At 38.0% G+C, this 24,735-nt stretch overlaps 1 protein-coding gene across 2 annotated transcripts in view; it reads right to left on the reverse strand.

Moving 5' to 3' along the window:
- The window catches only part of LOC126175372 (probable phosphorylase b kinase regulatory subunit alpha), a 247,572-nt gene that overhangs the window by 117,544 nt on the left and 105,293 nt on the right, over positions 1–24,735 (reverse strand). Inside the window, exons 10-11 of one of the 2 annotated variants that reach the window (XM_049922140.1) lie at positions 20,089–20,198; positions 7,709–7,856 (exon numbers count right to left, since the gene is read on the reverse strand). In XM_049922140.1, the coding sequence (XP_049778097.1) occupies positions 7,709–7,856; positions 20,089–20,198 (258 nt within the window). Of the gene's footprint in view, positions 1–7,708; positions 7,857–11,224; positions 11,373–20,088; positions 20,199–24,735 lie in introns of both variants that reach the window. The other variant, XM_049922139.1, reaches the window with a different exon arrangement.

The raw sequence follows: 24,735 nt of genomic DNA on the forward strand, positions 1-24,735 counted from the left end.
GTGTATCAGGGACTGTGCATGGGTCTGCAACGTAACTGTTAAATAATTTAGTTAGATGTGAATGTGTTGAGGTGAACTTCTTTCGCCAGAAATTTGCTATTTTATCTTTTCCAGGGGCTTTCCAATTGTGCGTAGAATTAATCACTTGGGTGACTTTATGCTGCAAAATTATCACTTCAGGCATTTGTGGTATCATCTTGTACCTGTCTGTTTCTGCTTGTATCCACCGTGCATGTCTGTTATGTTGTACCGGGTTTGACCATATGTTGCTCCAGAAGTGTTCCATGTCTGTTATGTTTGATGCATTGTCTATTTTAATGTGTGTGTTATCTATTGTCTGGTAAAATTTCTTTTGGTTTGTGTTGAATGTTTGGTTTTGTTTCCTTCTATTTTCACTTTTTTTGTATCTTCTAAGTCATTTGGCCAATGCTTGTAATTTCTGCCTCTTTTCATCTAATTGCTCTATTGCTTCTTGTTGAGAGATTTTGCCTAACCTTTTTCGTTTTTTGTCTGATATTTCATTTCTTATAAATTGTGTTAGCTGTCCGATGTCTTTTCTCAGTTTTTCTGTTCTGATCTGTAGCCTGTGTTGCCATGCTGGTTTTGTGGGTTTCTTCTGTGTGTTGGTTGGTTCTGATCTCTGCCTAGTGTGTATATTTAGTGTAGTGAGCGCTCCTATATAAACCAGTAGTTGTAACTCTTCCATAGTTGTATTTGCATTTATTTTGCTGTGTATGATTGTGTTGATAGTTGTCGTTGTTGTTGTTGTTTCGACTTGTGGGTTATTTGGGGATCTATGCAACAATGGTCTAATGTCTGTATTTGTGTCTTTGTATTCTATATATGTCAGCTGAAATTTTTATTCTATATCTAACATGTGTGTCACTTCGTGTTCTATTTGTGCTTGTTCTGGTGGCTGTCTTACGATTTTGTTTTCCTCTGATTGTTTAATTGATGCGTGTTGTTCTTTGTTTGTTTGCTCTGGGATGTTTGAGTCCATTACTTTATTTTCTTCTTCTTCTGATTGCACATTATTTTGTTCCAGTATTTGTTGTACTTGTTGTTTGATGTTTTCTAATTCTGACTGGGGTATCCTGTTATTTTTTATTATTACATCGATCTAATCAGCTAGTCGTTGTTCTGTTAAAAATTTTAATTCTGGGTATTTGGTAATAAATGTTGTGTATACTTGTGATCTGTATCCAGTTGTGTTGGTTCCTAAGTTTGTTGCTTGGTAATAACAGAACATGAGGTGACAGTTAACTTCATCTGACCATCTCATCCTCTGTCTTTGTTTTCCTTCTAGAGTGGTTGCAGGAAGCATATCCTGCAAAACACGTCTATTTGATTTTAATAATTTTCCGTGTGGCTAGCAGTGTCGTTACCATTGTGGACGGGCATAGGGTTCAAGCGTCGTCCCCGACCACAACAGTGCTTGTCCGAGGCTTCATTAGTTCTGTCCTGAACCAACTAATCACACTAAAGGGGGGTTAGCCCTATTAGTGGTTTGTTCTTTTCGTCGCCTTTTACGACTGGCAGAACATATGGGAGGCCTATTCTTTTCCCGGGCCTCCACGGGGTTTATTATTATTATTATTATTATTATTATTATTATTATTATTATTATTATTATTATTCTTTCTTTCTTTTCTCAGACGTTATGTTTGGTCAAAAATGGAAAGTGACGCAGACCTTGATCAAGCGGGACTTCCTTTTAACTGTACGGTATATGTTATATTGCATTTAGCAACTTTCGGGTAATTGAACATGTATCAATAATTACCGATTTCTGTAGTTGTATATATAAGTTTGGATGTAGTTGTATTGCATAGATGTACTGGTGGATATTGTGTGGTATGACTCCTGTAGTTGATAGTATAATTGGTATAATGTCAACTTTATCCTGATGCCACATGTCCTTGACTTCCTCAGCCAGTTGGATGTATTTTTCAATTTTTTCTCCTGTTTTCTTTTGTATATTTGTTGTATTGGGTATGGATATTTCGATTAGTTGTGTTAATTTCTTCTTTTTACTGGCGAGTATGATGTCAGGTTTGTTATGTGGTGTTGTTTTATCTGTTATAATGGTTATTATTATTATTATTGTTACTCACAGTGACAAATTACCTCACACACAGTCATTCTTTACTATTTCATTTCCCTGAATTCTATGTGCCATGTTACTCAGCAGAATAATACATCCCTACCTACCTCTGTAGAAAGAGTAGGATATGCTGACCCATCTGGACTTATTTACCTGCTGGGTATACAACATGGAATCCTAAAAGGTACCAAGGGAGTTAGAGTAGATGAGGAATTTAGTGCCACAGTTACATCTCACCTGCTTCAGTGCCCTCACACTCACGATATATACTTCAACATAAAAAACAGTGAATTCAGCAGGTAGACATATCTTGAGTACACATTCAGAGAATACCAGAGTATGCATCTGATTCCAGCTCACTGCTGTTAACTACAATGCAGTTGCGGTGCTGTGCTAAAACTTCATGGTGAGCCCAGGATTGATAGTACGTATTATGTATTATGCATCATGAGAAGCAGCCACTGGATAACAGGTAATTGTTCACCAGTCTCAACAAATAGTGCCAGAATTGGGGTGGTCCTAATGCCTTTCTGCCAGTTTAGTAAGGATTTCAAATTTTATGATCATGTACTTTCAGCCTACTCTCCATGACTTCAGTAAATGCAGTGCCTTTACATATTTGGCCTTTGCATCCATTGGATGTGGTAGTCATGTAAACCTACTCACTTACATGAAACCCAGAAACGTCAACAAGTTCTCAGGACTTAAAACAGTGTTTCTCATTTTGAGTATGAGTAAGTTAACAAGGTGATGTAACAATTAAAACTGATATATACACGTGGTATGTGATGACAATTTGAAACCTACTCTATGTGTCCAATCCTCCAATTACCCATTATCAGCTGCAACTAGCCAATGGTTATTACAAATCCAGAAAGAGAACAGAATATAGCAAAGTCATCCACAAACAACTGGCTGAGAGTCTTAACTCTGGATGTAATACTATTGATGGCTATAACAAATACAGTCATAATTAAAATACATCCCCAACAGACACTATTCTCTTATTTGTGTCTCTCTGGTGTGTCTGATTTAATGTTTAAAAAAGTGGCTGGACACAAAGGATTACATGATAATGGGCAGGTGTCTCCAGAAGCCCAATCTGTGAAGCTGTCCAAGGATATTACACTTCCAAATATTGTCATAGACACTCTCAGTAGTGGATAATACACCAATAAGAGATTGATTGTGCTGAAAATATTGTGCTGGCACCTCCAGATGGTGAGGTTGTCACAGATTGAACATTATCATCTGAACCCACAATGGGAGTTACTAATTAAAAGAGTAATTTCCTCTTGTCAACAAGATTAAAAACAGCAATGAGAATATATCTGCCTGGTTTTCAAGGCTCTATAAAACTGCTGTACTGGGTTTAGTGATTGGCCAGGACAGTCTCCTGGGCTTCAAATAAGGCACAATGAAAAATTCCACATGGAAACAGAGACTCCTGTACTCCTGTGTTGTTGGTATAGAAGTTCCAACCAGCACCCTACATGCTCTACAGCAAGAAAAATCTGAATTCTGGTTTATAGTGACAATGTCTGAAACAAAATATTTTGCCATAAGCTAAACAATCACCTGGTGTAGTTTAATGATACCTCTGCTTCAGTATAGTAATTATTGCTGACCTGACATTTTTGCCAGGTATCTCTCTTGTAGCTTCCCTCACTTTTGTGGTGGTGGTAGTAGTATGATACTTCAAATCTAAGAACATATGCCATGGTTTTTTCTCTTCCTATCATTGCTCTTCAAGACTGAGTGGAATTCATTGTTCACTTTCTACTGAGAAGCATATGCAAGGACAGAATATGAGATAAGTGAACTTGATGGTTTACTAAAACGAGAAGTACGAGTGGCCACTTGAGCAAGGTTTACTAACACAGGAAGAGGAGAACTATGTGGATCCATTTGAGTTGAGTTCAATGTGTGTCACAGAGAACTCATTATCTGATGTAAACAACTTATGATCTTGTAGTTTTCATTCTTTTCCTGGATTTCATCAGTTCTCCCTTTTTTTACGATGGTGCCAATTTAGAACAAGGCATGCAACACCAAATGCTGGACTTGTGGTGATCTGTGGAACTGTTTTGGTTCAACAGCAGATTTGTTGGTAATTTTATTTTTGCAAGTGCACTTTTATGAGCATTTATATTAATACCCATTGCCTGAGTCGGGTTTGCTAAAAACTTTTTCTCAGTATTTTCATTGAGGGTGGCTTTGAAAGATGTAGGAAGCTGAAGGGACTTGTATTCCTTCTTTACCTTAGTATATAATATGTTTTTTGCACCTTCAGCGCCTGGATCCTTCTCTTTATGGAAGACGAGGCATTACATATTCCCACCTAATGTTCACCTAGGCAGTTGAAATGGAAGTATGGGACAGTGCATTACGGTATTTACTCGAATCTAAGCCACACTTTTTTTCCGGTTTTTGTAATCCAAAAAACCGCCTGCGGCTTAGAATCGAGTGCAAAGCAAGCGGAAGTTCTGAAAAATGTTGGTAGGTGCCGCCACAACTAACTTCTGCCGTCAAATATATGTAGCGCTACACAAGCATGCTTTGTGGGCACAAAGATAAATACTGGTGCCAAAACCTTTTTTTTTCTCCGCCCCGAGTTTCGACCACTGCATTTTCATACATTGTCCAACAAAGTAAATACAAATTCCGTATTGTTCATCTTCGAATGTAGCAGAATTTCAATGTACTACGAAAATCCGGCTGGCAAGACTGTTAGGGATGTTTGTCAATATGGCCAACTCTACGTTCCGAGTTTTTTCCTACCCGTGAGAAGAGATGGTTGCTAATAGGAACCTGATGAAATGTGAATCACATGCAGTATTCTCTTCACCATAAGAATAATACGAAAATAAACATTTTGCCATGTATTCTTTCATGTTTGCTGCTCTCATTTAAATCCTGTCTGCCTAATAAACTGCGAAACTAGAGTGAAACAACAGCAAACGCGGAAGAATATACGTATCGTGTCATGTTTATATTCGTATTATTCTTAGGCCTAATAGTGATATAGTCAGAAATGAAGCACGGCAACTGACTAGATTTTAAATGTAAGATGACTAATTTCTGTGCAGAATTTGATGTACTAAAGAAGCGGCTGCAAAGATTTTCAAACGAAGAAAAATTTGCACCTAACTCTCGTTCAGAACATGTTCTATCATACGCAGTCTATTATTTGGTTCTTGTTGATCATTATCAAAGAAAGCAGCAGTGTAAGTAACAACAAACTGCAGTCTCTTGCCATTGTTTCGCTAATGAGACGATTCCTCTTCTTCTTCTTCTTCTTTTAAGCGGCGGTAGCGCGCACGAAAGCAAGTCATGCCGCGAGCGGCGACGGGCCGTACACACACACTATCAGAATGCGACAAACAATGCATGACACAGTACAGTAATGCATTTTCAGCTTAGAGTGACGTAAACACCTATAACAAAGAAAACGGCACTTATCAGATCAAAGCAAAATAAGCAATCGATTCAAACCAGACGAAGCACGTGAAAAAGGAAGGGTATCCATATAAATACGGACGGAGCGCCTGACGCATAGCAATGGCTACCTGGTAAAGCTTAACTGCTAAGCTTACGACTCGAATCAAACTACTGTAGCTGTATCGTCTTTCATTCGACCTAAATTGTGTCTCGTATTACAATGGACCAACTTTGTTTCGATTTGGAGGTGCGGCCTAAAACTTTTCTCTCCCCTTGAATTTCGAGTCTCAAATTTCAGGTGCAGCTTAGATTCGGGAAATATTTTTTTCCTTTATTTCGAGTCTCATTTTTCAGGTGCGGCTTAGATTTGAGTAAATATGGTAGATTTACTCAGCAAGATGGGGAATTTCACATTTTCCACATGTTTCCGGACCATTACAGCTCTTAGTGATTTGCTCAAATTTCTGTCAGTTAAAGCACCATAAGGTTTGAGATGTTTGGTCTTACTTTTAGTCAAATAAATCCAGCTATTATATATTCTAGGACAACTGGTGAGTCAATCATCAGAGAGAATGCTACTCCCCCCCCCCTTTCCCTTTATTTTTTTTTTTTTTTTTTTTTAAATACCATTAATCGACACATTACATTATGAACTTCAATGACTTCTTTGTTTAACCACTTCTCCTGATCCTCTATGGTGTCTAGCTGAAATGCTGTGTGTAGCTCTTAATTTGGACTATGCCTAATCAGGAGGTCTACACTTTTTTACCTCAATAACTGTCCACACCATTGACACATACTGCTCCTTGAAGTTGGTAATTTTACAGTTCAGTGTCAACTCAAGATATGGTGACACGCAACATTTCAATGTCGTAGTGTGCAGTAATTGCATGGCTAGAGCTTAGGGCTGATAGTTCTGACAGTGATCATGAGTCCCCAATTCAGAAACTCCAAATTTGCCAGACCCATGGAGGGCAATGTCTGGCTGAATTCCCTGGTGCTTACACCATTTGGCTTGATGCAGTAGGCATCTACGGTGTGTCAAATATTACTACCTGGTAAGCACAGAAAGAGCTAGTGGACGTCAGTGTAGCATATGAAACAATAGCCCCATTTAAAATGTTCAATAAAAGCTTATCCTAAGTACAAAATAGCAGTATCATGAAATAATTAACTTTAGGGAGTTTTAGCCACGTTCTGTGGAACGCTTACAGTGATTATATGGAAATACACAAAGTAAACGGCAATTCAAAATGAATCTAATTGTGACAAATGTCTGTAACTATTTAATGAATAGTGATACAAGGACAACAATTAGAAAGTAAAAGGTAAATTACGACACTCACCAAATAGCAGATGCAATGAGTTGTCAATAACAGGCACATGAAAAATAACAACTTTTGGACAAATCCTTTGAGAACCTCCCCCCCCCCCCCCTCACACACACACACACACACACACACACACACACACACACACACACACACACACACACACACACACACACACATGTGTGTGTGTGCATGTGCACACTCATCAAAGCCTATACATTACCCATCTATACACACAATTAAGTTTGTACAGAACATCTAGAGTGGGAGTCCTATTTGCACTTGCCCGGTTTTTATACCATTAATGGCAATTGTTAATGTTAAAGCTATATTTCACTTTATTTTCACAGACTTACCAAAATTTTATGTCTATAGTAATTTTTTATCTGCTAAATGCTGCAAGAGGCACATTACCATCAGCACGCTTTCACTCCTTACTGCAAAGACTGTGCACAATCCATGCTATACTACCTAAAATAACATCGCGGATTTCCACAACTGAATATGTAGGCCAAAAAAGATTACATTCAAAAATCAGGCAATACTCCATTACATATGGTGTCTATGACATAAAGACAAAGATGGGTGTCAGTCATACAGTGGACAGAGATCTAATGATAAGGAAATTTGAAAAGTATAAATTTTATGTACAACATTTCAAAGCTTTTAATTAAATGGATGAAGGTGAATTTTTTTCTTCATACAATTATTTCCTATACATAATAAGTAAAAGTACAAACATTTGACTCCATAATTGTTCTCAGGTATTTTCCCGTAAATTCAGTAATATTTGTAAAGGAATTATTTTGTAAAAATCAAATTATATGTTTACCTAGCAAGCCATTGTGGCCAATTATTGTGACTGTCGGCCTCCCCAGCATGTGTCGCCAATTCATGGTAAGAAAAGCTAGGTCATTCTTGAAATTGTTGATGAGCAGGTCAACATCATTTACCGTGTAATATTGTTCCGTGTCAAACTTCTAAACTTCATCAAGTAGAAACAAAAAGACATGGACGGATTATTTAAGGAGCACAAAATACACCTATAATATCTAAAAGGTGAAACTTAAGAAGGAAGCACAAACATGGGAATGTGACAGTATCATTCATACAGTGATATATACAAATGCATGCACTATTGCGCATATGCACGAGTGAATGTTTTCCCTCAGGCACTTGCACACACAGACTTGCACACGGACACATATATGCACATGCACACGCTCGCGCAAATACACATAGGTATGGAGCATGAATTAATACGAGGGCTGTCCACAAAGTAAGTTCCATTTCTATTTCTATCCGCGGCAGCACTACGATCGCAGTTCTGAGCGTGCGTGGCAGTTACTCTGACTCAAGGAGAAGACATGTACACCATTTTCAGATCACTGCTGCCAACGTCTGCTTTGTAGCGCTTCTTTATAGTGTCAGCTGTAATTGAAAATACCACTATGTGTGAAATCAGATCTGTGATTTGTTTTCTAAATGCAAAGAAAGTTAAACCAATGGAAATTCATTGGCAAATCTGCAAGGTTTACGGACAAAATACTATGAGTGATTCAATGGTTAGAAGACGGGTCAGACTGTTCAATGAAGGACGTGATCAAGTGCACATTGAAGAATGAAGTGGACGCCCGTATGTGGTTGCTGATAAACTGGTTCACACAACTGAAGAAAAGATTAAGCACAACCGTAAGTTTACACTTAATGTCCTTTCTATGGAAGTTCCGCAAATCTCACGATCACTAACTCACGAAATTGTTACTGAAAAACTGAAATTTCAAAAACTTTGCTCAAGTTGGGTACCCAAAATTCTTACTTAACAACACAAAAAACAATGGATTGGCAGTGCACTTCAGTTTTTGACATGCTACAATGAAGAAGGCGATGGTTTTCTTTCTCAGGTAGTCACGAGGGATGAAACTTGGGTATCATATAACACTCTTGAAACAAAACGGCAATCAATGGGATGGAGGCACACTTCATCCCCAATTAAGGTTAAGCCCATGCAAATCTTGACACCTTGAAAAGTCATGTGCACCATTTTTTGAGACAGAAAACGCATTTTACTGATTGATTTCTTACCATGAGTCCGAACAATCAATGCACACGTTTACTGCGAGACCATTAAGAAATTGCGCTGCACAATACCCCATGGTTGAATACACAGGTGGCAACCTTCCATGAAGAAGGCATACAAAAACTTGTGCCACACTATGACAAGTGCCTACAAAATTTCGGAAGCTATGTACAAAAGTAGTTTAACAGTTGTAGATTTTTGTACAATAAATATTTTTTCTGAATCTGTACACGTTTGTTTTATATAACCAAACGGAACTTATTTTGTGGACACACCTCATATAAAAAAAGAGAAACACAGACTGAATTAATGTGATAAAAATTTAAATGCATATTGAAGTTGCAGTTCCCATATGGGGGAGAAACTGCCTTTCAACTGACAGAAGTAGTAAGCATGCAGCACTCAGTGACAGTTAACTTACTAGAGGAACTTTAAGTATCAGCATTTACACAAAATTTGTTCATGGATTTATTTTGTTTTGTTCCCAAAAATTAAGTTCTTCATTTTGTTAATGTATTGTATATGTCTTGCAAACAGAAAATTAACATAACAAATGTGAATGAAGATATTGCAACAGATATCAAAACAATTTAGCTCATAATTCACATGGAGTTGCCTCTTTTGAAGAAACTATTCAAAATTTTTATATGTATGCAATACAACATTAAAAATGAACAACCTTTTACTCTGGGTGAAGAAAAATTAATGATTTCACTACATAAATAGACAAACGATAATAGCAAAAGCCGAAGAAAATTCATTTTTCTAGAATTCTCCCTCTTCGATTCCTCAGACAAAATTTTTCTTGAATGGATAATTATGAAATTTTGAAAAAGTTTACTATCTGCTTTGAGACAGTGGAACATATTCATATTAATTATGAATTTTTTATGTGAAAGTCTGAACGTAAGATAGCACATCAATTATCAGTTAGAGATACAAAATGGTTAGAAACAACTACTTATATTCCCTACAACTTGTTTCACTATCTCACTTGAGCAGGTTTTTTTCTAAAATTTAGTGCATAATACAGATGCATCATATGTACACACATACTAATATTTTACTATGCGCTTTTTATTACTGAGCTGAAGAAAAGTGCTACTAGTTTCTCAAATTTTAAATGCAATCAAAAGTATTAAAAGGTCATGCCAACTGATCTAACGACTGTATTAAAGGAAAAGGCCAAAATAATATACCAAACAAACGGAGGTAAAAGATATACACACACTCAAAGTAAAGATAAAAATGAAATATAACAAACATTTGTGACAAAAGAAGTGTCTTCTTGTCAAGCGTTGCAAGAAACAACTATAATGATGCTAAAGTGATGTGCAATTGTGTATTTGTCAGTCTGCTAAAGTTGCTCCCATTTTGCTGACTGACAAGTAATCACACCGCTTTGGCCAAAGATATTACTAAAAATAATAATAAATGATCTTTTTACAATGACAAGATTCCATAATCATTGATTTCTTTTTCTTTCCATGGAAAAGTGTTATCTCTAATACATCCACATTGTGTTAACTTACCCTAGTATACTTCTGTGCCAATTTTCTCTAGTATATCACTGTTGATTTCACTCTTTCTGTTTCTAAAATTCTGGCTACAAGATGGTATTTTAATAATAAAATCAAACTATGTAACATTTTATAATGGTACACCTGAAACACTTCTTCAAACACAATTAATAGACCATGAGTCACAGATTTACAGTCTTCTAAACTTCCATTCAAACAGAACTGCAACTCTGTAAAACACTATTATTTTTATGACTGTCATCAGATCTTCTGGGATCCAAATCACATTAGTACTTCAGCATAAAGCAGGTGCAGTGAATTACTTTGGCATAGAAAAAAATTGCTAAGAACTAAATTCACTTTGGCTAAAACATAACCATCAGTTTTCTCCAGCATGTATATTCAGTGGATCTTCATATATATGCTATATCAGATCAGTTGTACTGTCAGTCAGAAGGGACAGCAACTAGTAATTAATTGTCCTATTACTTGCTGAGTGGGGAGGTTTACATGCTCTAACACCAACATTAATTTGTTTAGTTGACATACATACACATCCAGGGCACAAAACTTGCTGCACATTCCAGACAGGTAATTTAGATTGTTTCTGTTTATTAGTAGATAAATCTCAGCTTATTATTTTTCCACTCTGTCAAAAGACCACATCAGAATGGATTATTCACTGCACGGTGCATCAGTATATTTAAGAGGAAACTGTTGAACACCAAACAATAAATGCAACAAATACCTAAGTGAACACTTCTTATTATCATCACAACAAGTGGACGGCCAAGCATATTCTGCCACGCTGACTTCAGAAAGTTAAATTCATTCTTGAAAATATCGATCATCAATTCATAATCAGAAGCTATGTAGAACTGTGTCAGATCAGTTAGCTAGAAGCAAAAAGAATAGCAAATGCTGCACTAAAGATAAAGTGACAAAAATTAACAAAAGGAAATAACTTATTCACATGAATATCAATAAAATAAATGAGGTTCTTACATTAAAGTGAGCAAAACTGTATAATCAAGACACCATTGGAAAAGAATGTTGTGGACACAAAAAAAAACAACAGGAAAGTACATATGGCTATAGTCTGCATTCATTATAACAGAGGAAAAAGAAGCACAACAGGATGTATTGTGAAGGTGTCATTCTTTTATTGTGCAATTAGTCTGCGTACGAGCTTTCCGCCATTATAAACGTACCTACATCAACAGTTTCTACTGTCAAATGAATACATGACAAACTGTCAATAGCTCATATATGGTAGAGTTTCAATCTGGACTGACAACAGAGGATTGAAAAAGTAATTTGGTCAAATCAATAGTTTTTAGTACCACCCGCATCAAAGGACTCCTCAGCGTGACAGTATCTATTTTTAGCACTATTGCCCTCCAAAGCAAGGGAATAAATCAATATTTTCTTCTAGGCGAACACCACAGCCTTGATAAATTTGAAGAAAGACATTATTCCATTGGGCTGTATTTCAAAATACTTTACACCGCCCAACAAGTTTTAGGCACAGTCCATATTTAAGTGCACTTATAGCTACAGAAGTGCATATGTCATCCTTGATTCAAAAACAAGAATTGCATGACATGCATATTTGTGCATAGCACTGTCATCAATGTTCATCTCGTAATGCATAGTTACAAATCACACTTACGTTATAGGCTGCATTTATTTCAGTATGGTCACTGAAATGAGAGACAGTGGGACATGGATACAGTACAGAGTCATAAGGCTTTGTGAAGCCATCTTGTCACGATGGAGTGATTTAAGAAAACCACGGAACAAGTAAATCAGGATGGTTACACAAGTATTTAGACAGAAGAGAATGGGCGAAAAAAAACTCTTGAGCTTACAGAGAAACTAGATCCTGCAAAGAAATGCATTGTTTGTATCACAAAAGGTGTTCCTCTGATATTTTCATATAATTTCACTGTGGATGACTTGAAATATCTGCTTTTGAAGGCAGTTCATACAGGGTGTTTCAAAAATGACCGGTATATTTGAAACGGCAATAAAAACTAAACGAGCAGCGATAGAAATACACCGTTTGTTGCAATATGCTTGGGACAACAGTACATTTTCAGGCAGACAAACTTTCGAAATTACAGTAGTTACAATTTTCAACAACAGATGGCGCTGCGGTCTGGGAAACTCTATAGTACGATATTTTCCACATATCCACCATGCGTAGCAATAATATGGCTTAGTCTCTGAATGAAATTACCCGAAACCTTTGACAACGTGTCTGGTGGAATGGCTTCACATGCAGATGAGATGTACTGCTTCAGCTGTTCAATTGTTTCTGGATTCTGGCGGTACACCTGGTCTTTCAAGTGTCCCCACAGAAAGAAGTCACAGGGGTTCATGTCTGGCGAATAGGGAGGCCAATCCACACCGCCTCCTGTATGTTTCGGATAGCCCAAAGCAATCACACGATCATCGAAATATTCATTCAGGAAATTAAAGACGTCGGCCGTGCGATGTGGCCGGGCACCATCTTGCATAAACCACGAGGTGTTCGCAGTGTCGTCTAAGGCAGTTTGTACCGCCACAAATTCACAAAGAATGTCCAGATAGCGTGATCCAGTAATCGTTTCGGATCTGAAAAATGGGCCAATGATTCCTTTGGAAGAAATGGCGGCCCAGACCAGTACTTTTTGAGGATGCAGGGACGATGGGACTGCAACATGGGGCTTTTCGATTCCCCATATGCGCCAGTTCTGTTTATTGACGAAGCCGTCCAGGTAAAAATAAGCTTCGTCAGTAAACCAAATGCTGCCCACATGCATATCGCCGTCATCAATCCTGTGCACTATATCGTTAGCGAATGTCTCTCGTGCAGCAATGGTAGCGGCACTGAGGGGTTGCCGCGTTTGAATTTTGTATGGATAGAGGTGTAAACTCTGGCGCATGAGACGATACGTGGACGTTGGCGTCATTTGGACCGCAGCTGCAACACGGCGAATGGAAACCCGAGGCCGCTGTTGGATCACCTGCTGCACTAGCTGCGCGTTGCCCTCTGTGGTTGCCGTACGTGGTCGCCCTACCTTTCCAGCACGTTCATCCGTCACGTTCCCAGTCTGTAGAAATTTTTCAAACAGATCCTTTATTGTATTGCTTTTCGGTCCTTTGGTTACATTAAACCTCCGTTGAAAACTTCGTCTTGTTGCAACAACACTGTGTTCTAGGCGGTGGAATTCCAACACCAGAAAAATCCTCTGTTCTAAGGAATAAACCATGTTGTCTACAGCACACTTGCACGTTGTGAACAGCACACGCTTACAGCAGAAAGACGACGTACAGAATGGCGCACCCACAGACTGCGTTGTCTTCTATATCTTTCAGATCACTTGCAGCACCATCTGTTGTTGAAAATTGTAACTACTGTAATTTCGAAAGTTTGTCCGCCTGAAAATGTACTGTTGTCCCAAGCATATTGCAACAAACGGTGTATTTCTATCGCTGCTCGTTTAGTTTTTATTGCCGTTTCAAATATACCGGTCATTTTTGAAACACCCTGTATCATAATTGTATAAAATTATCAACACACAATCAAATATGGGTAATGTAGAAACAGGTTTAATAATGGCTAAGAACATAGGAATGTGTGTGTGATAGTGTGAACAGCATATTGAATGCGTTATTATAGCCAACATAGACACAAAAAAGTAAAAACATTGTGCACCGTCTGCCAAGGCTGCGTGCAGACAGGAGATGGTTGCTATGACTGGTTTGCCACAGGCAAAGGTGTGTAACTGGGCAATGCATTGTCACAGCTTCAACTCATCATGAAATAACAAAGTCTCTGAAACAAAAACTGACGATGACTTCGAATGCATTTACCTTTGCATAAGATATGATGATGAGGACGAGCACAGAAGAAGAAATACACCAAAAAATAAAATGCAGGACTACCAATTTTAGCCCAAAAATTAACCACAAAAAAATGGTTGTGATGGCACTCAACAAACAAGAATTTGAGAACACTGATCAGGAAAAGAAGCTAGAAAATGTGGACCACTTTCAGTATGTTGGTAGTGTCATAACTCAAGAAGCCAATTCTTTCACAGAAATCCTTAACAGAATTAAAACTCAAGAAAATTTTTTACCTTACTTATTTTTTACCAGTAACTACATACAGCCTTGAAACCTAAGATCCCTACAGGTTGTAATATACCTAATATACAAAGACTTAATGAAAACTTCGATTCCCTGACATCATGTAGTACAATACCTCACTTTAAAATGATTGGTATTGTGGTGATTCATGAATTTCATAAAAATGCACTAAATTGGAGACTAATTAGCAGACACTATTACAAAATAAAACAAACGATGGTGTATTTTAACAAACTGTGGCACTCATTGTAGTAATGGGAAAGACTTGAATTAGTGAAAATGGTAGGAATAAAATATATGGTATTAATCACCAACTGTAATTATTCAAATAATTGGAGTTTTACAAATGTAGTTTACTCATTCAAGAAGTTATTCTGTCGCTTGCAAGTGAAGGCACATATTGTAAAACATAAATTTAGGATGAAAGCTGTAGAGAACATTCCATCTTAATGACTTTATTAATTAAACTCGTATTGTTTAACCAGATATATGCTTAATTATACAATTCTAGGCATCTGTTACAAATTCTGTCAATCAAAATCTGTTTCCTTTTACCCTCTTAGCTTCAATTATTGTTAGGAATGTGAGTAGTTGTGTAATTAGTGTGTATTAATTAATTTTATGAAGTTCATTATTGTACTCATATTTAGATGGAATTTTCACATTTAAAAACATTTTTACATTATAAATTTCACATATTATTCAATTCTGTAATTTTAGACGTATTATTCTGTGTAATCAAAACATCTTAGCTTTGGAACTTTTAATTGTAAATTCGATTAAAAATATGTTATCATTATTAAGTAATAATGGTCCAAGTGACCATCCATTATTTAGAATATATAAATAGGGAAGCAGCGAGGCTGCTGGGATGGGCAGTTTGAGTTGATATCTCGAAGTGTAACCTGTGTTAGTTACTTGAATATTATTTCACTAAGATTTAAAGTTGTGAAAAAGTATGTTTCTTGATTTGTGAACCAGTCAGTTGTTTTACAAAGACATACTGTACAACTCGGCCTCTTTGCAATGTGTCATGAAGGATTTGATCAGCTGTTACGAACAGAAGAATAAATGTTTAAAAACTGGAACCGATCACTTTCACTGTAAACCACCCACTTCATGAAGATCCAGGCAATCTACGAATATTTCAGTTATGTGGAGAAAAATTTTGTTTTAACCTTCTACTTAAGATTCTAGATAACATCAGATGACATGCACTTTTGATAAGTCGGTTCATCTGTCTTCGAAGTTTTGAGGATTACCTTACCGACAAGTAGATAATAATTAAGTAGAAGTGTTAAAAGGTCAGTTCAGGAAACTGAACATTTAATTGAAACAGTATATGGAAAAAAGAGGAGTACAGTGGCATCAAGTCAAGAGGAAGAAGTGTACCTGGACAGACAAAGATGGAAAACGATCTTGTACCACAAATACACAACTGGGGATGATGATGATGATGATAGATAGATATATAGATGCACAACCAACATCCATCACATTACTACAAGTTTATATACACACTAGCTCCACATATTATGAAGAGTTCAAAACCCTCTGACGAGGAAAAACAAATTATTCAGATTGTTAAAAGAGACGACAATTTAACTGTGATGGGGCATTGGGTATCATCTAACATGTGGCATAGGATGAGTAGTACATCACAGTCACTGCAGACCTAGGGGAAGGAGTGGTTGTCTTCTCTCGCCAGACCAGCAAGCCAAATATTATATGTTAATGGACACAATCGTATTGGGAGTCAGGTCAGAGTGATTTCACCCCATCAGAGTGACTCGTATGAAGTACGCCACAGCCAAATACTTGACTACACTGACCACATCTTATTGCCCCTTATGCCTTGCCACTCTTCTTCTCACAGTTGCTTTGCTTTTTGACTCAATAGTGAGAGGACAGCCTGAAGCAAAATGGAATATAGAGTTATACTTATACTGAGTTCCCTCCAGGTTTCCACGGCTGCTACATCTGATAGTCCATTTCACTTAATTCCTACATGTTCTAGTACCTAGGAGAATGACATCTATTTCCCCTGATGTTGACAAATAAGCAGTTTGTCTTGTATTAACTGGGACATTTTCTCTGTTGCATACACTTGCTACAAAGCTTGTAAAGCACTAAGAGAATCAGAGCAGATGGAAAACTTGTTGGTTGAGGGGTCTTGTTGAGGGGCTGAATGGTTGCCTCAGGTGGACATCATAGTCCACAGTCTCTCAAGCTAAATCATTAGACACATCAGGCTGAATCAGATGTACTATAGTATAGGTATAGCTATACTATAGTATAGGTATAGCACCATGTTTAGCGAGTATTCAAATCATATTCACTTTGAAAAAATTTTATGTCTTTCTTTATGGCCCCAAGTTGCACCTGGTAATGGCCATAAGTCATTGATCACATTTTTCAACCCAACATCTCATGTCCGAGACCGTATTGCTCATTGGCTCCAGTGCTCGGCATTGTTCCTCAATAAAAACCTATGCAATCAATTTCAGAGGCACATCCCAGGATGCAAATGTGGATTCTCTTTCCTGCCTCCCCTTGGTGCCAGATTACAAGTTCCATCAAGAAGAAATTTTTTGTTTCTGTCTAGACAACACGGCTCAACAAGCTGTGGACAATTTTCCCATTATGGGATCAGTCTGCATCACCACCGCCATAGAAGCAAATGCCGCTCTCGAACAAGTTTGCACCTTCATCTTGAGTGAGTGGCCAGAGTAGTTGGCCAGCAACAATCTCTCCTCTTTGGCATTACTATGGACTGCAACACCATTTGCTTCTAGTTAATGATATCATCCTTTTTAATCAAAAACCACACTGCAACACATGTAGTGATGCCACAAGCCTTACGACAACAGATCCTACAGTTGCTGTATAAGGGGCATTGGGGCACTTCCAGGACCAAGCTGTTTACTCGATGCCACGCTTATCAGATGGGCATCTACCAAGAAATAGAGAACTTTGTCCATCAAAGCAACAGATGTCAAGAACAGTAGATGGCCCCCAACAAGTTTTTTTTTTTTTTTTTTTTTTTTTTTGCCAGCATCGACCAAACCTTGCGAATGAATGAATCTTGATTTTGCAGGCCTGTCCATGAATACCATGCAGATCATCATCATTGATACTTTTTCCAGGTTCCCATATATTGTTAACTGCCATACAACAACAGCAGAATACATAGTGATTGTGTTGCTGAAGATTTTCGACATCGACGGTGTGCTGCAAACATTAGTGGACAATAGACTACAACTTATGATGGAGGTCTTTGAGAATTTTTGCATTAAAAATGGAATGAAGCACATCTGTTCACCTCCTTTTCATCCCCACTTAAAAGGAGAGGCTGAGAGGTTTATTCAGACATTCGAACACCAAGTATGTCCAAGATGCTTCCACAGAAGAAGCTCTCACTTATTTTAAAGTTCAAATTAGGCAACACGCCTTGGTGGCAAGGGCTCATCTGAGCTCTTACACAGACATCAACTGGATCGTCACTTGATGCCAGAAACAGCTGTGATTACACAATGCCCCTTCACCTCCCCCCCTCCCCCAGTCTTTTTCTCCCCAATCCCTCCATTGCATCCTGTTTTCCTATCATTTTGTGGAGGAAGAGCTCATCCTCAACCCCACTCTACCAAATCCTCCTCCCCCCTCTAATTCCACTGTTAACTGTTCCAGGTCAGCACAGCCACAGGGGGTGAGTTCGGCCTCTCTGCCAGCTTCCTCACCCTGGGGCAGACCAACATTTTGCTTCAGACTGAGTTACCAGTCGGGGACATCCCCAGAAGGTGCATCAGTGGAGTGGCTACCACTCCAGAGCCCAGATGTGGTCATGACGTTGTCTCCAGTGTCCACCACATCAGCTGCATTCCCACCACTGCCCACCTGGCACAGCCACTGCTGAGCCTGAGCCATCACAGAGGCTGCAGAAGAGATAGAGGTTGCGCACCTTGCTCTCCGCCCATCACAAGGTTGGATCAAGTGGTGCTATAGACTCCCCTCCACCCTCACCCGATGGAAAACCAACAGTTACCACTACCTTTTGCAGTATGCCTCACTTCAGATCCACATGCTGCACCAGCCATATGAGAAACTGGCCACTGGCCACACCGGCATACCACAGACGTTACTCGAGCCACTGAGATATGGATGCAGGGATCGACACCGGAGGGTCCACCTTGCCCAGTCAAGATGCTGCTACAGGCTACAGATTGCTCCGCCTCAACAGCTGTCCATCTCATTGGCACAACAGGAAACTTTGAGAGTGAAGTTTTTTTAGGTTTGTACCATCCTTGTAATGTGGGTGGTTAAATCAAGATCATCTCTTCTCGTGACACTCAACATTCTCTGCTGAGCCTTATCGAGATCACTGAAGCATGCCTAGATCTGTGCTCACCATTTCATACAGCCAAAGAGGTATGTATGGCTTATCAAATTCTATGGATGCAGTGAACATTACTGTCTCCCCTTTTACTGTGATATACCCTCATCTCCTGCTAAACCCTACGTTTACAGCTACATAAATGCTCTACCGTATTTGGCAAAGTGTACTTTCTACCAGTATGAACTTCTCCCTATCATGTTCCAGTCAACAAAAATGTACTTGCAGGGGAAAAAAAGGCTGCCTATATGCCTCTATACAAAGCCCACGGTACTTAAGTGAGTTACAGGATTGGTGAATCTGTGTCACATACCAGTTCTGTAAGTTCACCCAACAGTGTATTGGGAGAACTAAGTTGGTCTAACTTAGGTGTCCTGTGTACATCTGTTACACTTCTGTGTGCACTATCAGAACCTGTTATGATCCTAGCAGTGTGTGTGGATTCTGTTAATGTCTGCTGTAACGCCTACTCTATAAGGATTACAAACACTTGGGCAGTACTCTAGAGTAAGCTGCATTAGCATCTTGTATGTGGTTCCATTTACACATGCAGCACAATTTCCCAGAATTATTCCAACAAATATGTCTTCCATTGCACAACTACTGCTGATCTCATGTGTTTGTACCAGTTCATAGCACTGTACATTAAACTCCTGCGTTCAAATGCTGTGATATACTCCATAAGTTCCACATTTGCCCAAATTTCGCAGGCACCTTTATTTTCACATTTAATATGTTGGCTCTATAGTGACACACGAATTCATGTGATTTGCTATCCTTACTCCTATAACTGCTACATTTCAACATATTTGTCTTCCCTTAGCTTTGTTGCTAGACAATTTTAAATTATGTTACAACACAGACAGACAATTTCAGTATATATCTGGTATTATCAAAGAAAACAAGCGGATATATTTGTGCTCAAGACTTTTGTAGGCATTTACATTACAACATAATATATTAAGCAAAGAAACAGCAGCGCACCATAAACTATTTATGATTTCCACCGTGTAGTCAATATTAGTATTACAGATGGGATTAAAACAACAAGAAAAAATATTTTTGTGTAAATATAGCAATGTTACCTGTGGTGTGAATGCAAAGATACGGTCATGAAGTGAGTACAACTTGCTTGTACTCAAAATACCAACATCATGAGATTTACGGCCTGTAAGTCCCAATTTCTTGTTTCGACCTGGAAAGATTTCGCTGTATCATACACGGAGAATTACCGTTTGTACAAAATATGTTTTAATACTGCAGCATCTCTTTTTAGAGGACTCCTGCATACACATACTAAAGTAACAGATTATTTTATTGTACTGTGCAAAGATCAGAACAGATTTAAAAAATAAATTGAAATTCTTTATCAGACATAAACAATTAATTATCCAGTATGTTTAGGTAGTTTAGTTCTACACCACTTGAAAAATTGTCAGCATAAGACAGCAGCAGATTCCTTACAAACAACGAGAAGAAAATGACACTGGTGATAAATGGAACAGTGACAAGTAACTATGCGTATTGTTTCTATTTCATCTCTCACGTCATAAACTAAGAGTGTATAAATACAAACTATGCCATCTGCATTGACATCTATTTTTGAAAAATGTAGTCCATTTCACTTTGTACATTCTCTCCAATCTTAACTGGTAGGTTGTAACAATGGAAAATTGTACTTAAATGCAGGAGGATCTGCAATGAATTGACACATGGTGCAGGGAATGGCAACTGAATCTCAATGTAGACAAGTGTAATGTGCTGCGAATACACAGAAAGAAAGATCCTTTATCATTTAGCTACAATATAGCAGGTCAGCAACTGGAAGCAGTTAATTCCATAAATTATCTGGGAGTAGGCATTAGGAGTGATTTAAAATGGAATGACCATATAAAATTTATCGTCGGTAAAGTAGATACCAGACTGAGATTCATTGGGAGAATCCTAAGGAAATGCAATCCGAAAACAAAGGAAGTAGGTTGCAGTACACTTGGTGGCCCACTGCTTGAATATTGCTCACTGGTGTGGGATATGTACCAGATAGGGTTGATAGAAGAGATAGAGAAGATCCAACGGAGAACAGCACGCTCCGTTACAGGATCATTTAGTAACCCTGAAAGTGTTACGGAGATGATAGATAAACTAGAGTGGAAGACTCTGCAAGAGAGACGCTCAGTAGCTCGGTATGGGCTTTTGATGAAGTTTCGAGAACATACCTTCACCGAGGAGTCAAGCAGTATATTGCTCCCTCCTATGTATATCTCGCAAAGAGACCATGAGGATAAAATCAGAGAGATCAGAGCCCACACAGAGGCATACCGACAATCTTTCTTTCCACGAACAATACGAGACTGGAATAGAAGGAAGAACCGATAGAGGTACTCACGGTACCCTCTGCCACACACCTTCAGGTGGCTTGAGGAGTATGGATGTAGATGTAGCAAACTTGCATACATATTATTTGTCATTGTCATGGGATTTACATTACTTTTGCTTATTAACAAAACAAAAAGTAACTTTGAAAAAGGTTAACGCTTTTGATACAAGCACTTACATGCTAAAAATTCATAGAACAAGTCAAAATTGTCACATTCTCTGCTACAACTTAGGGTAGTTTACTGATATAATCCAAAACAGGTATCTTCATTTTAAAGTGAAACACATGTACAGTTATGTGCAATTGAGTAGCTGTAGTATTGGAGAGAAAGTGAAATTTATTGAGGTGTTATGCAAGTGCAATGACAGCAGAGTTTGAACTGGCTGGTGAGATGACAATCAAGGGCAGTGTGGGTAAGATACACAATTTATTAGATTGAAGCTGGATGAAAGGTGCCCTAGATATGAGAACATCTCATTTCTGAAGTAATGAATGGGATGAACATGGCAAATTTTAACAATAGATACTGGGGTAACAGTGCAAAAAATCATTTGCAATAAATGATATAAGAAATGCCCGGAGAGAACAACATCATCCAGATGAACATCTTGCTACATGGTAAAGGAGCCAGTGCCCGAGCCATGGACCTCTTTATGGAACATGTCACTGCCCATGAAGGTTAGTATTAAAGTAAAAACAAAACCATTTGACACAACTATGAAGAAAGGTTATCTGAACGGTGAGTGCAGGTACATGTTGGTACATATTAGCACAATGTGCAAAAATTAAAAATCAAACATCTGCTAGCATATAATACTTTAGCCAAGCAGAATCACAAAAATTCAGGAATTTGAGCATCCCCAAAAGAACTTTCATAACATCTTGGAAATAGACAGGACTGTTCTGCGAAAAATGGAACAAATGGACGCCCTAATCCAGCTCCAATCAAACATCATAAATTCTGGACAGAAGTTGAGCAATCATGGATGACTAAGACTTCCCATCACTTTCAATACCTTATGCCACAGTGTGTTCCCACATCAAGGCAGAAGAGGATGCAATATACTACAAGGTAGGTATCTCTAATTCAACATGTCATGAGTGTAATTTAGTCTGCATCTACTACATTCACTGCTGTCCCATCTTTTGTACACTGATCTGTAAACTTTTGAGGTGTGTATATATCTGCAAATTCATCTGCTGATTGTAGATTGCTGAACAGTTTTCTGTGGTGAAGCCATCATACAACTGTTTCATGAAGCATTACTTACAAACCAGTTGTGAAATATTTATCACAACATGTTTTGAGGCTAAGTTATCCCATTATCAAGTACTATAAAACAAGGAAACAAATTAAAACATTGTAATCTACACATACTGATGACCATGTAAATATTTATATTGCTTCTATGCTATTAGGCACCATCAAAAATCAAAAGGTGTCAGCAAACATGCATTGTCAAACAAGAAACTTTTCCTAGAACACCTCATGCTGGTGTATCATACTCTCACAAGGTTTAGTGTAAACTAAAGGTAGCTGCTGCAGCCCCCAAACAATCATAAAATTGTTTAATGCTGTATGTGAAATCCTAGCAAAATAAATAAATCAATACCGCACCTATGTTGTGATGTGTGCATCCATACAGAATACCAAAATAAAATATTAGACCTAATGCTGCTAATCAGAATAAGTTTGTGCCTGCTTCTCAAGGAACACATTGCTAAACTGGATACAGAAAAATTCAGAGGAACAATCATGCCATGTCGTGGAATTATCTTGTATGAACTACTGATATTATTTAACAACAAAGGGATTAAAATTGCATTGAGGATGGATGACAAACTGGAGCAGAGGCTGCAGCACCAGACTGGTACAGGGGAGAACTGGATGTGGAAGGTGCTGAGCCTATGTCCTGGGAGAATGACTCGGGCATGTACAGAGACAGATGGTCTGAAGCGGGTTCAGTTGAGTACGTAATTTACAGCAACTAGAGGACAGTAGTGGACTGGACTAAACAGAAAGAACAATAATGTAGTTAAGAATTTTGGCCACCAGAGTCCAGTAACACACAGACATATTCAAGAAACAGATCAAGAGAATGTTTTTGTGAACTGTTCTCTTTATTTCTTGAAGGTTTTTTTGTTTATTTATGCTTGTACAGTTTTTTAAATGCTTTTAGTAGTGTGAATGATGCATGAATGTGGTCTAAAATAAATATGTAGATCCTTCTTCTACTAACGAATGCTGTACGAACTAGTGTGAGAAAGTTTTAAGACAGTGTGAATGCAGATGAAGAAAAATTTTGTATCATAGTATGTTAAGTAAGTTAATGGTAAAAGGAAAGCTAATTCAAGTGCAAATGAAAATAGTTAATAACGTAAAGTAAAACAAAATATCAGAATGTTAAATATTTATTTCAGGAAAAAGTTCAGTTCGAAAGTGTGTTATCTGTTGATTGGTTAGTCATGAAAAGTGCGGCCTAACACGGGAGAATATTGTTTTTCTATTGGCCTTAAAGAAAACTGACCAATTAGAGTGGAGTATTCTTCACACCTCTTTTCTCTTGGAGTAATAGAATGCTTACAGCAGTCTAAGGGAGTTTGGGCTCAGCCTTTCAATGGTACGGTCGTGTGTAGGATGAGCTCCGTAGGAAGTTATAATTTGCAGGTTTTAGTTGTGCTACATGTTTCAAAAGTGTTTTAAAGTGAAGGCATATTTACTCCAGTGTGTTTTTTAGAAAGTACGGATTTTTTAAGTAACTTTGTGTATGAGAAAAGCTTGGAATACTGAGCAGATCGTTGACTAAAAACCTGAGTGCATTAGACACCGTTAAACTTAATCGTATGGCAAGCATTTTCATTTAAGAACAATCTGTGCTTAGAAGCTGTTCAGATTTCAGGAAATACATTATCATAAACTTACTAACATGAATGAAAGGGTTTGTACATGACTGTGTTAAGATTAGCACGGGCTTGGCAGTCAACATGTACATCTCAAGGCTCAGAATATACTGAAGTTTTGCCAGTATTTCCACCTTTCATTCAAAATTAAGACCTTTTCCTGGTTCTTAGAATAAGTTGTACGGTAGGTTTCTGCTCAGCTTTCCCACTAGCGATCAGTTGCAATGAGTTCACAGGTAGGTGCAGGTAAGGGACGAATATAACTGTGCCGCTGCAGCATGAGTGATAATGAAAGAAAGTGTTGGGATTGCAAAAAGGGCAGAAATTTTAAATTAAGGTTTAAAGAGCACACTAATAAACACAATGGCTCACCAGAGGTGGCAAAGCACTCAAGAATGAGCACCATTCATTGGATAACATCGTAGACAACATGAGAGTACTGCACTTCGAGGAC

Source organism: Schistocerca cancellata, chromosome 3 (assembly GCF_023864275.1).
Source record: "Schistocerca cancellata isolate TAMUIC-IGC-003103 chromosome 3, iqSchCanc2.1, whole genome shotgun sequence".
Taxonomy (NCBI): domain Eukaryota; kingdom Metazoa; phylum Arthropoda; class Insecta; order Orthoptera; family Acrididae; genus Schistocerca; species Schistocerca cancellata.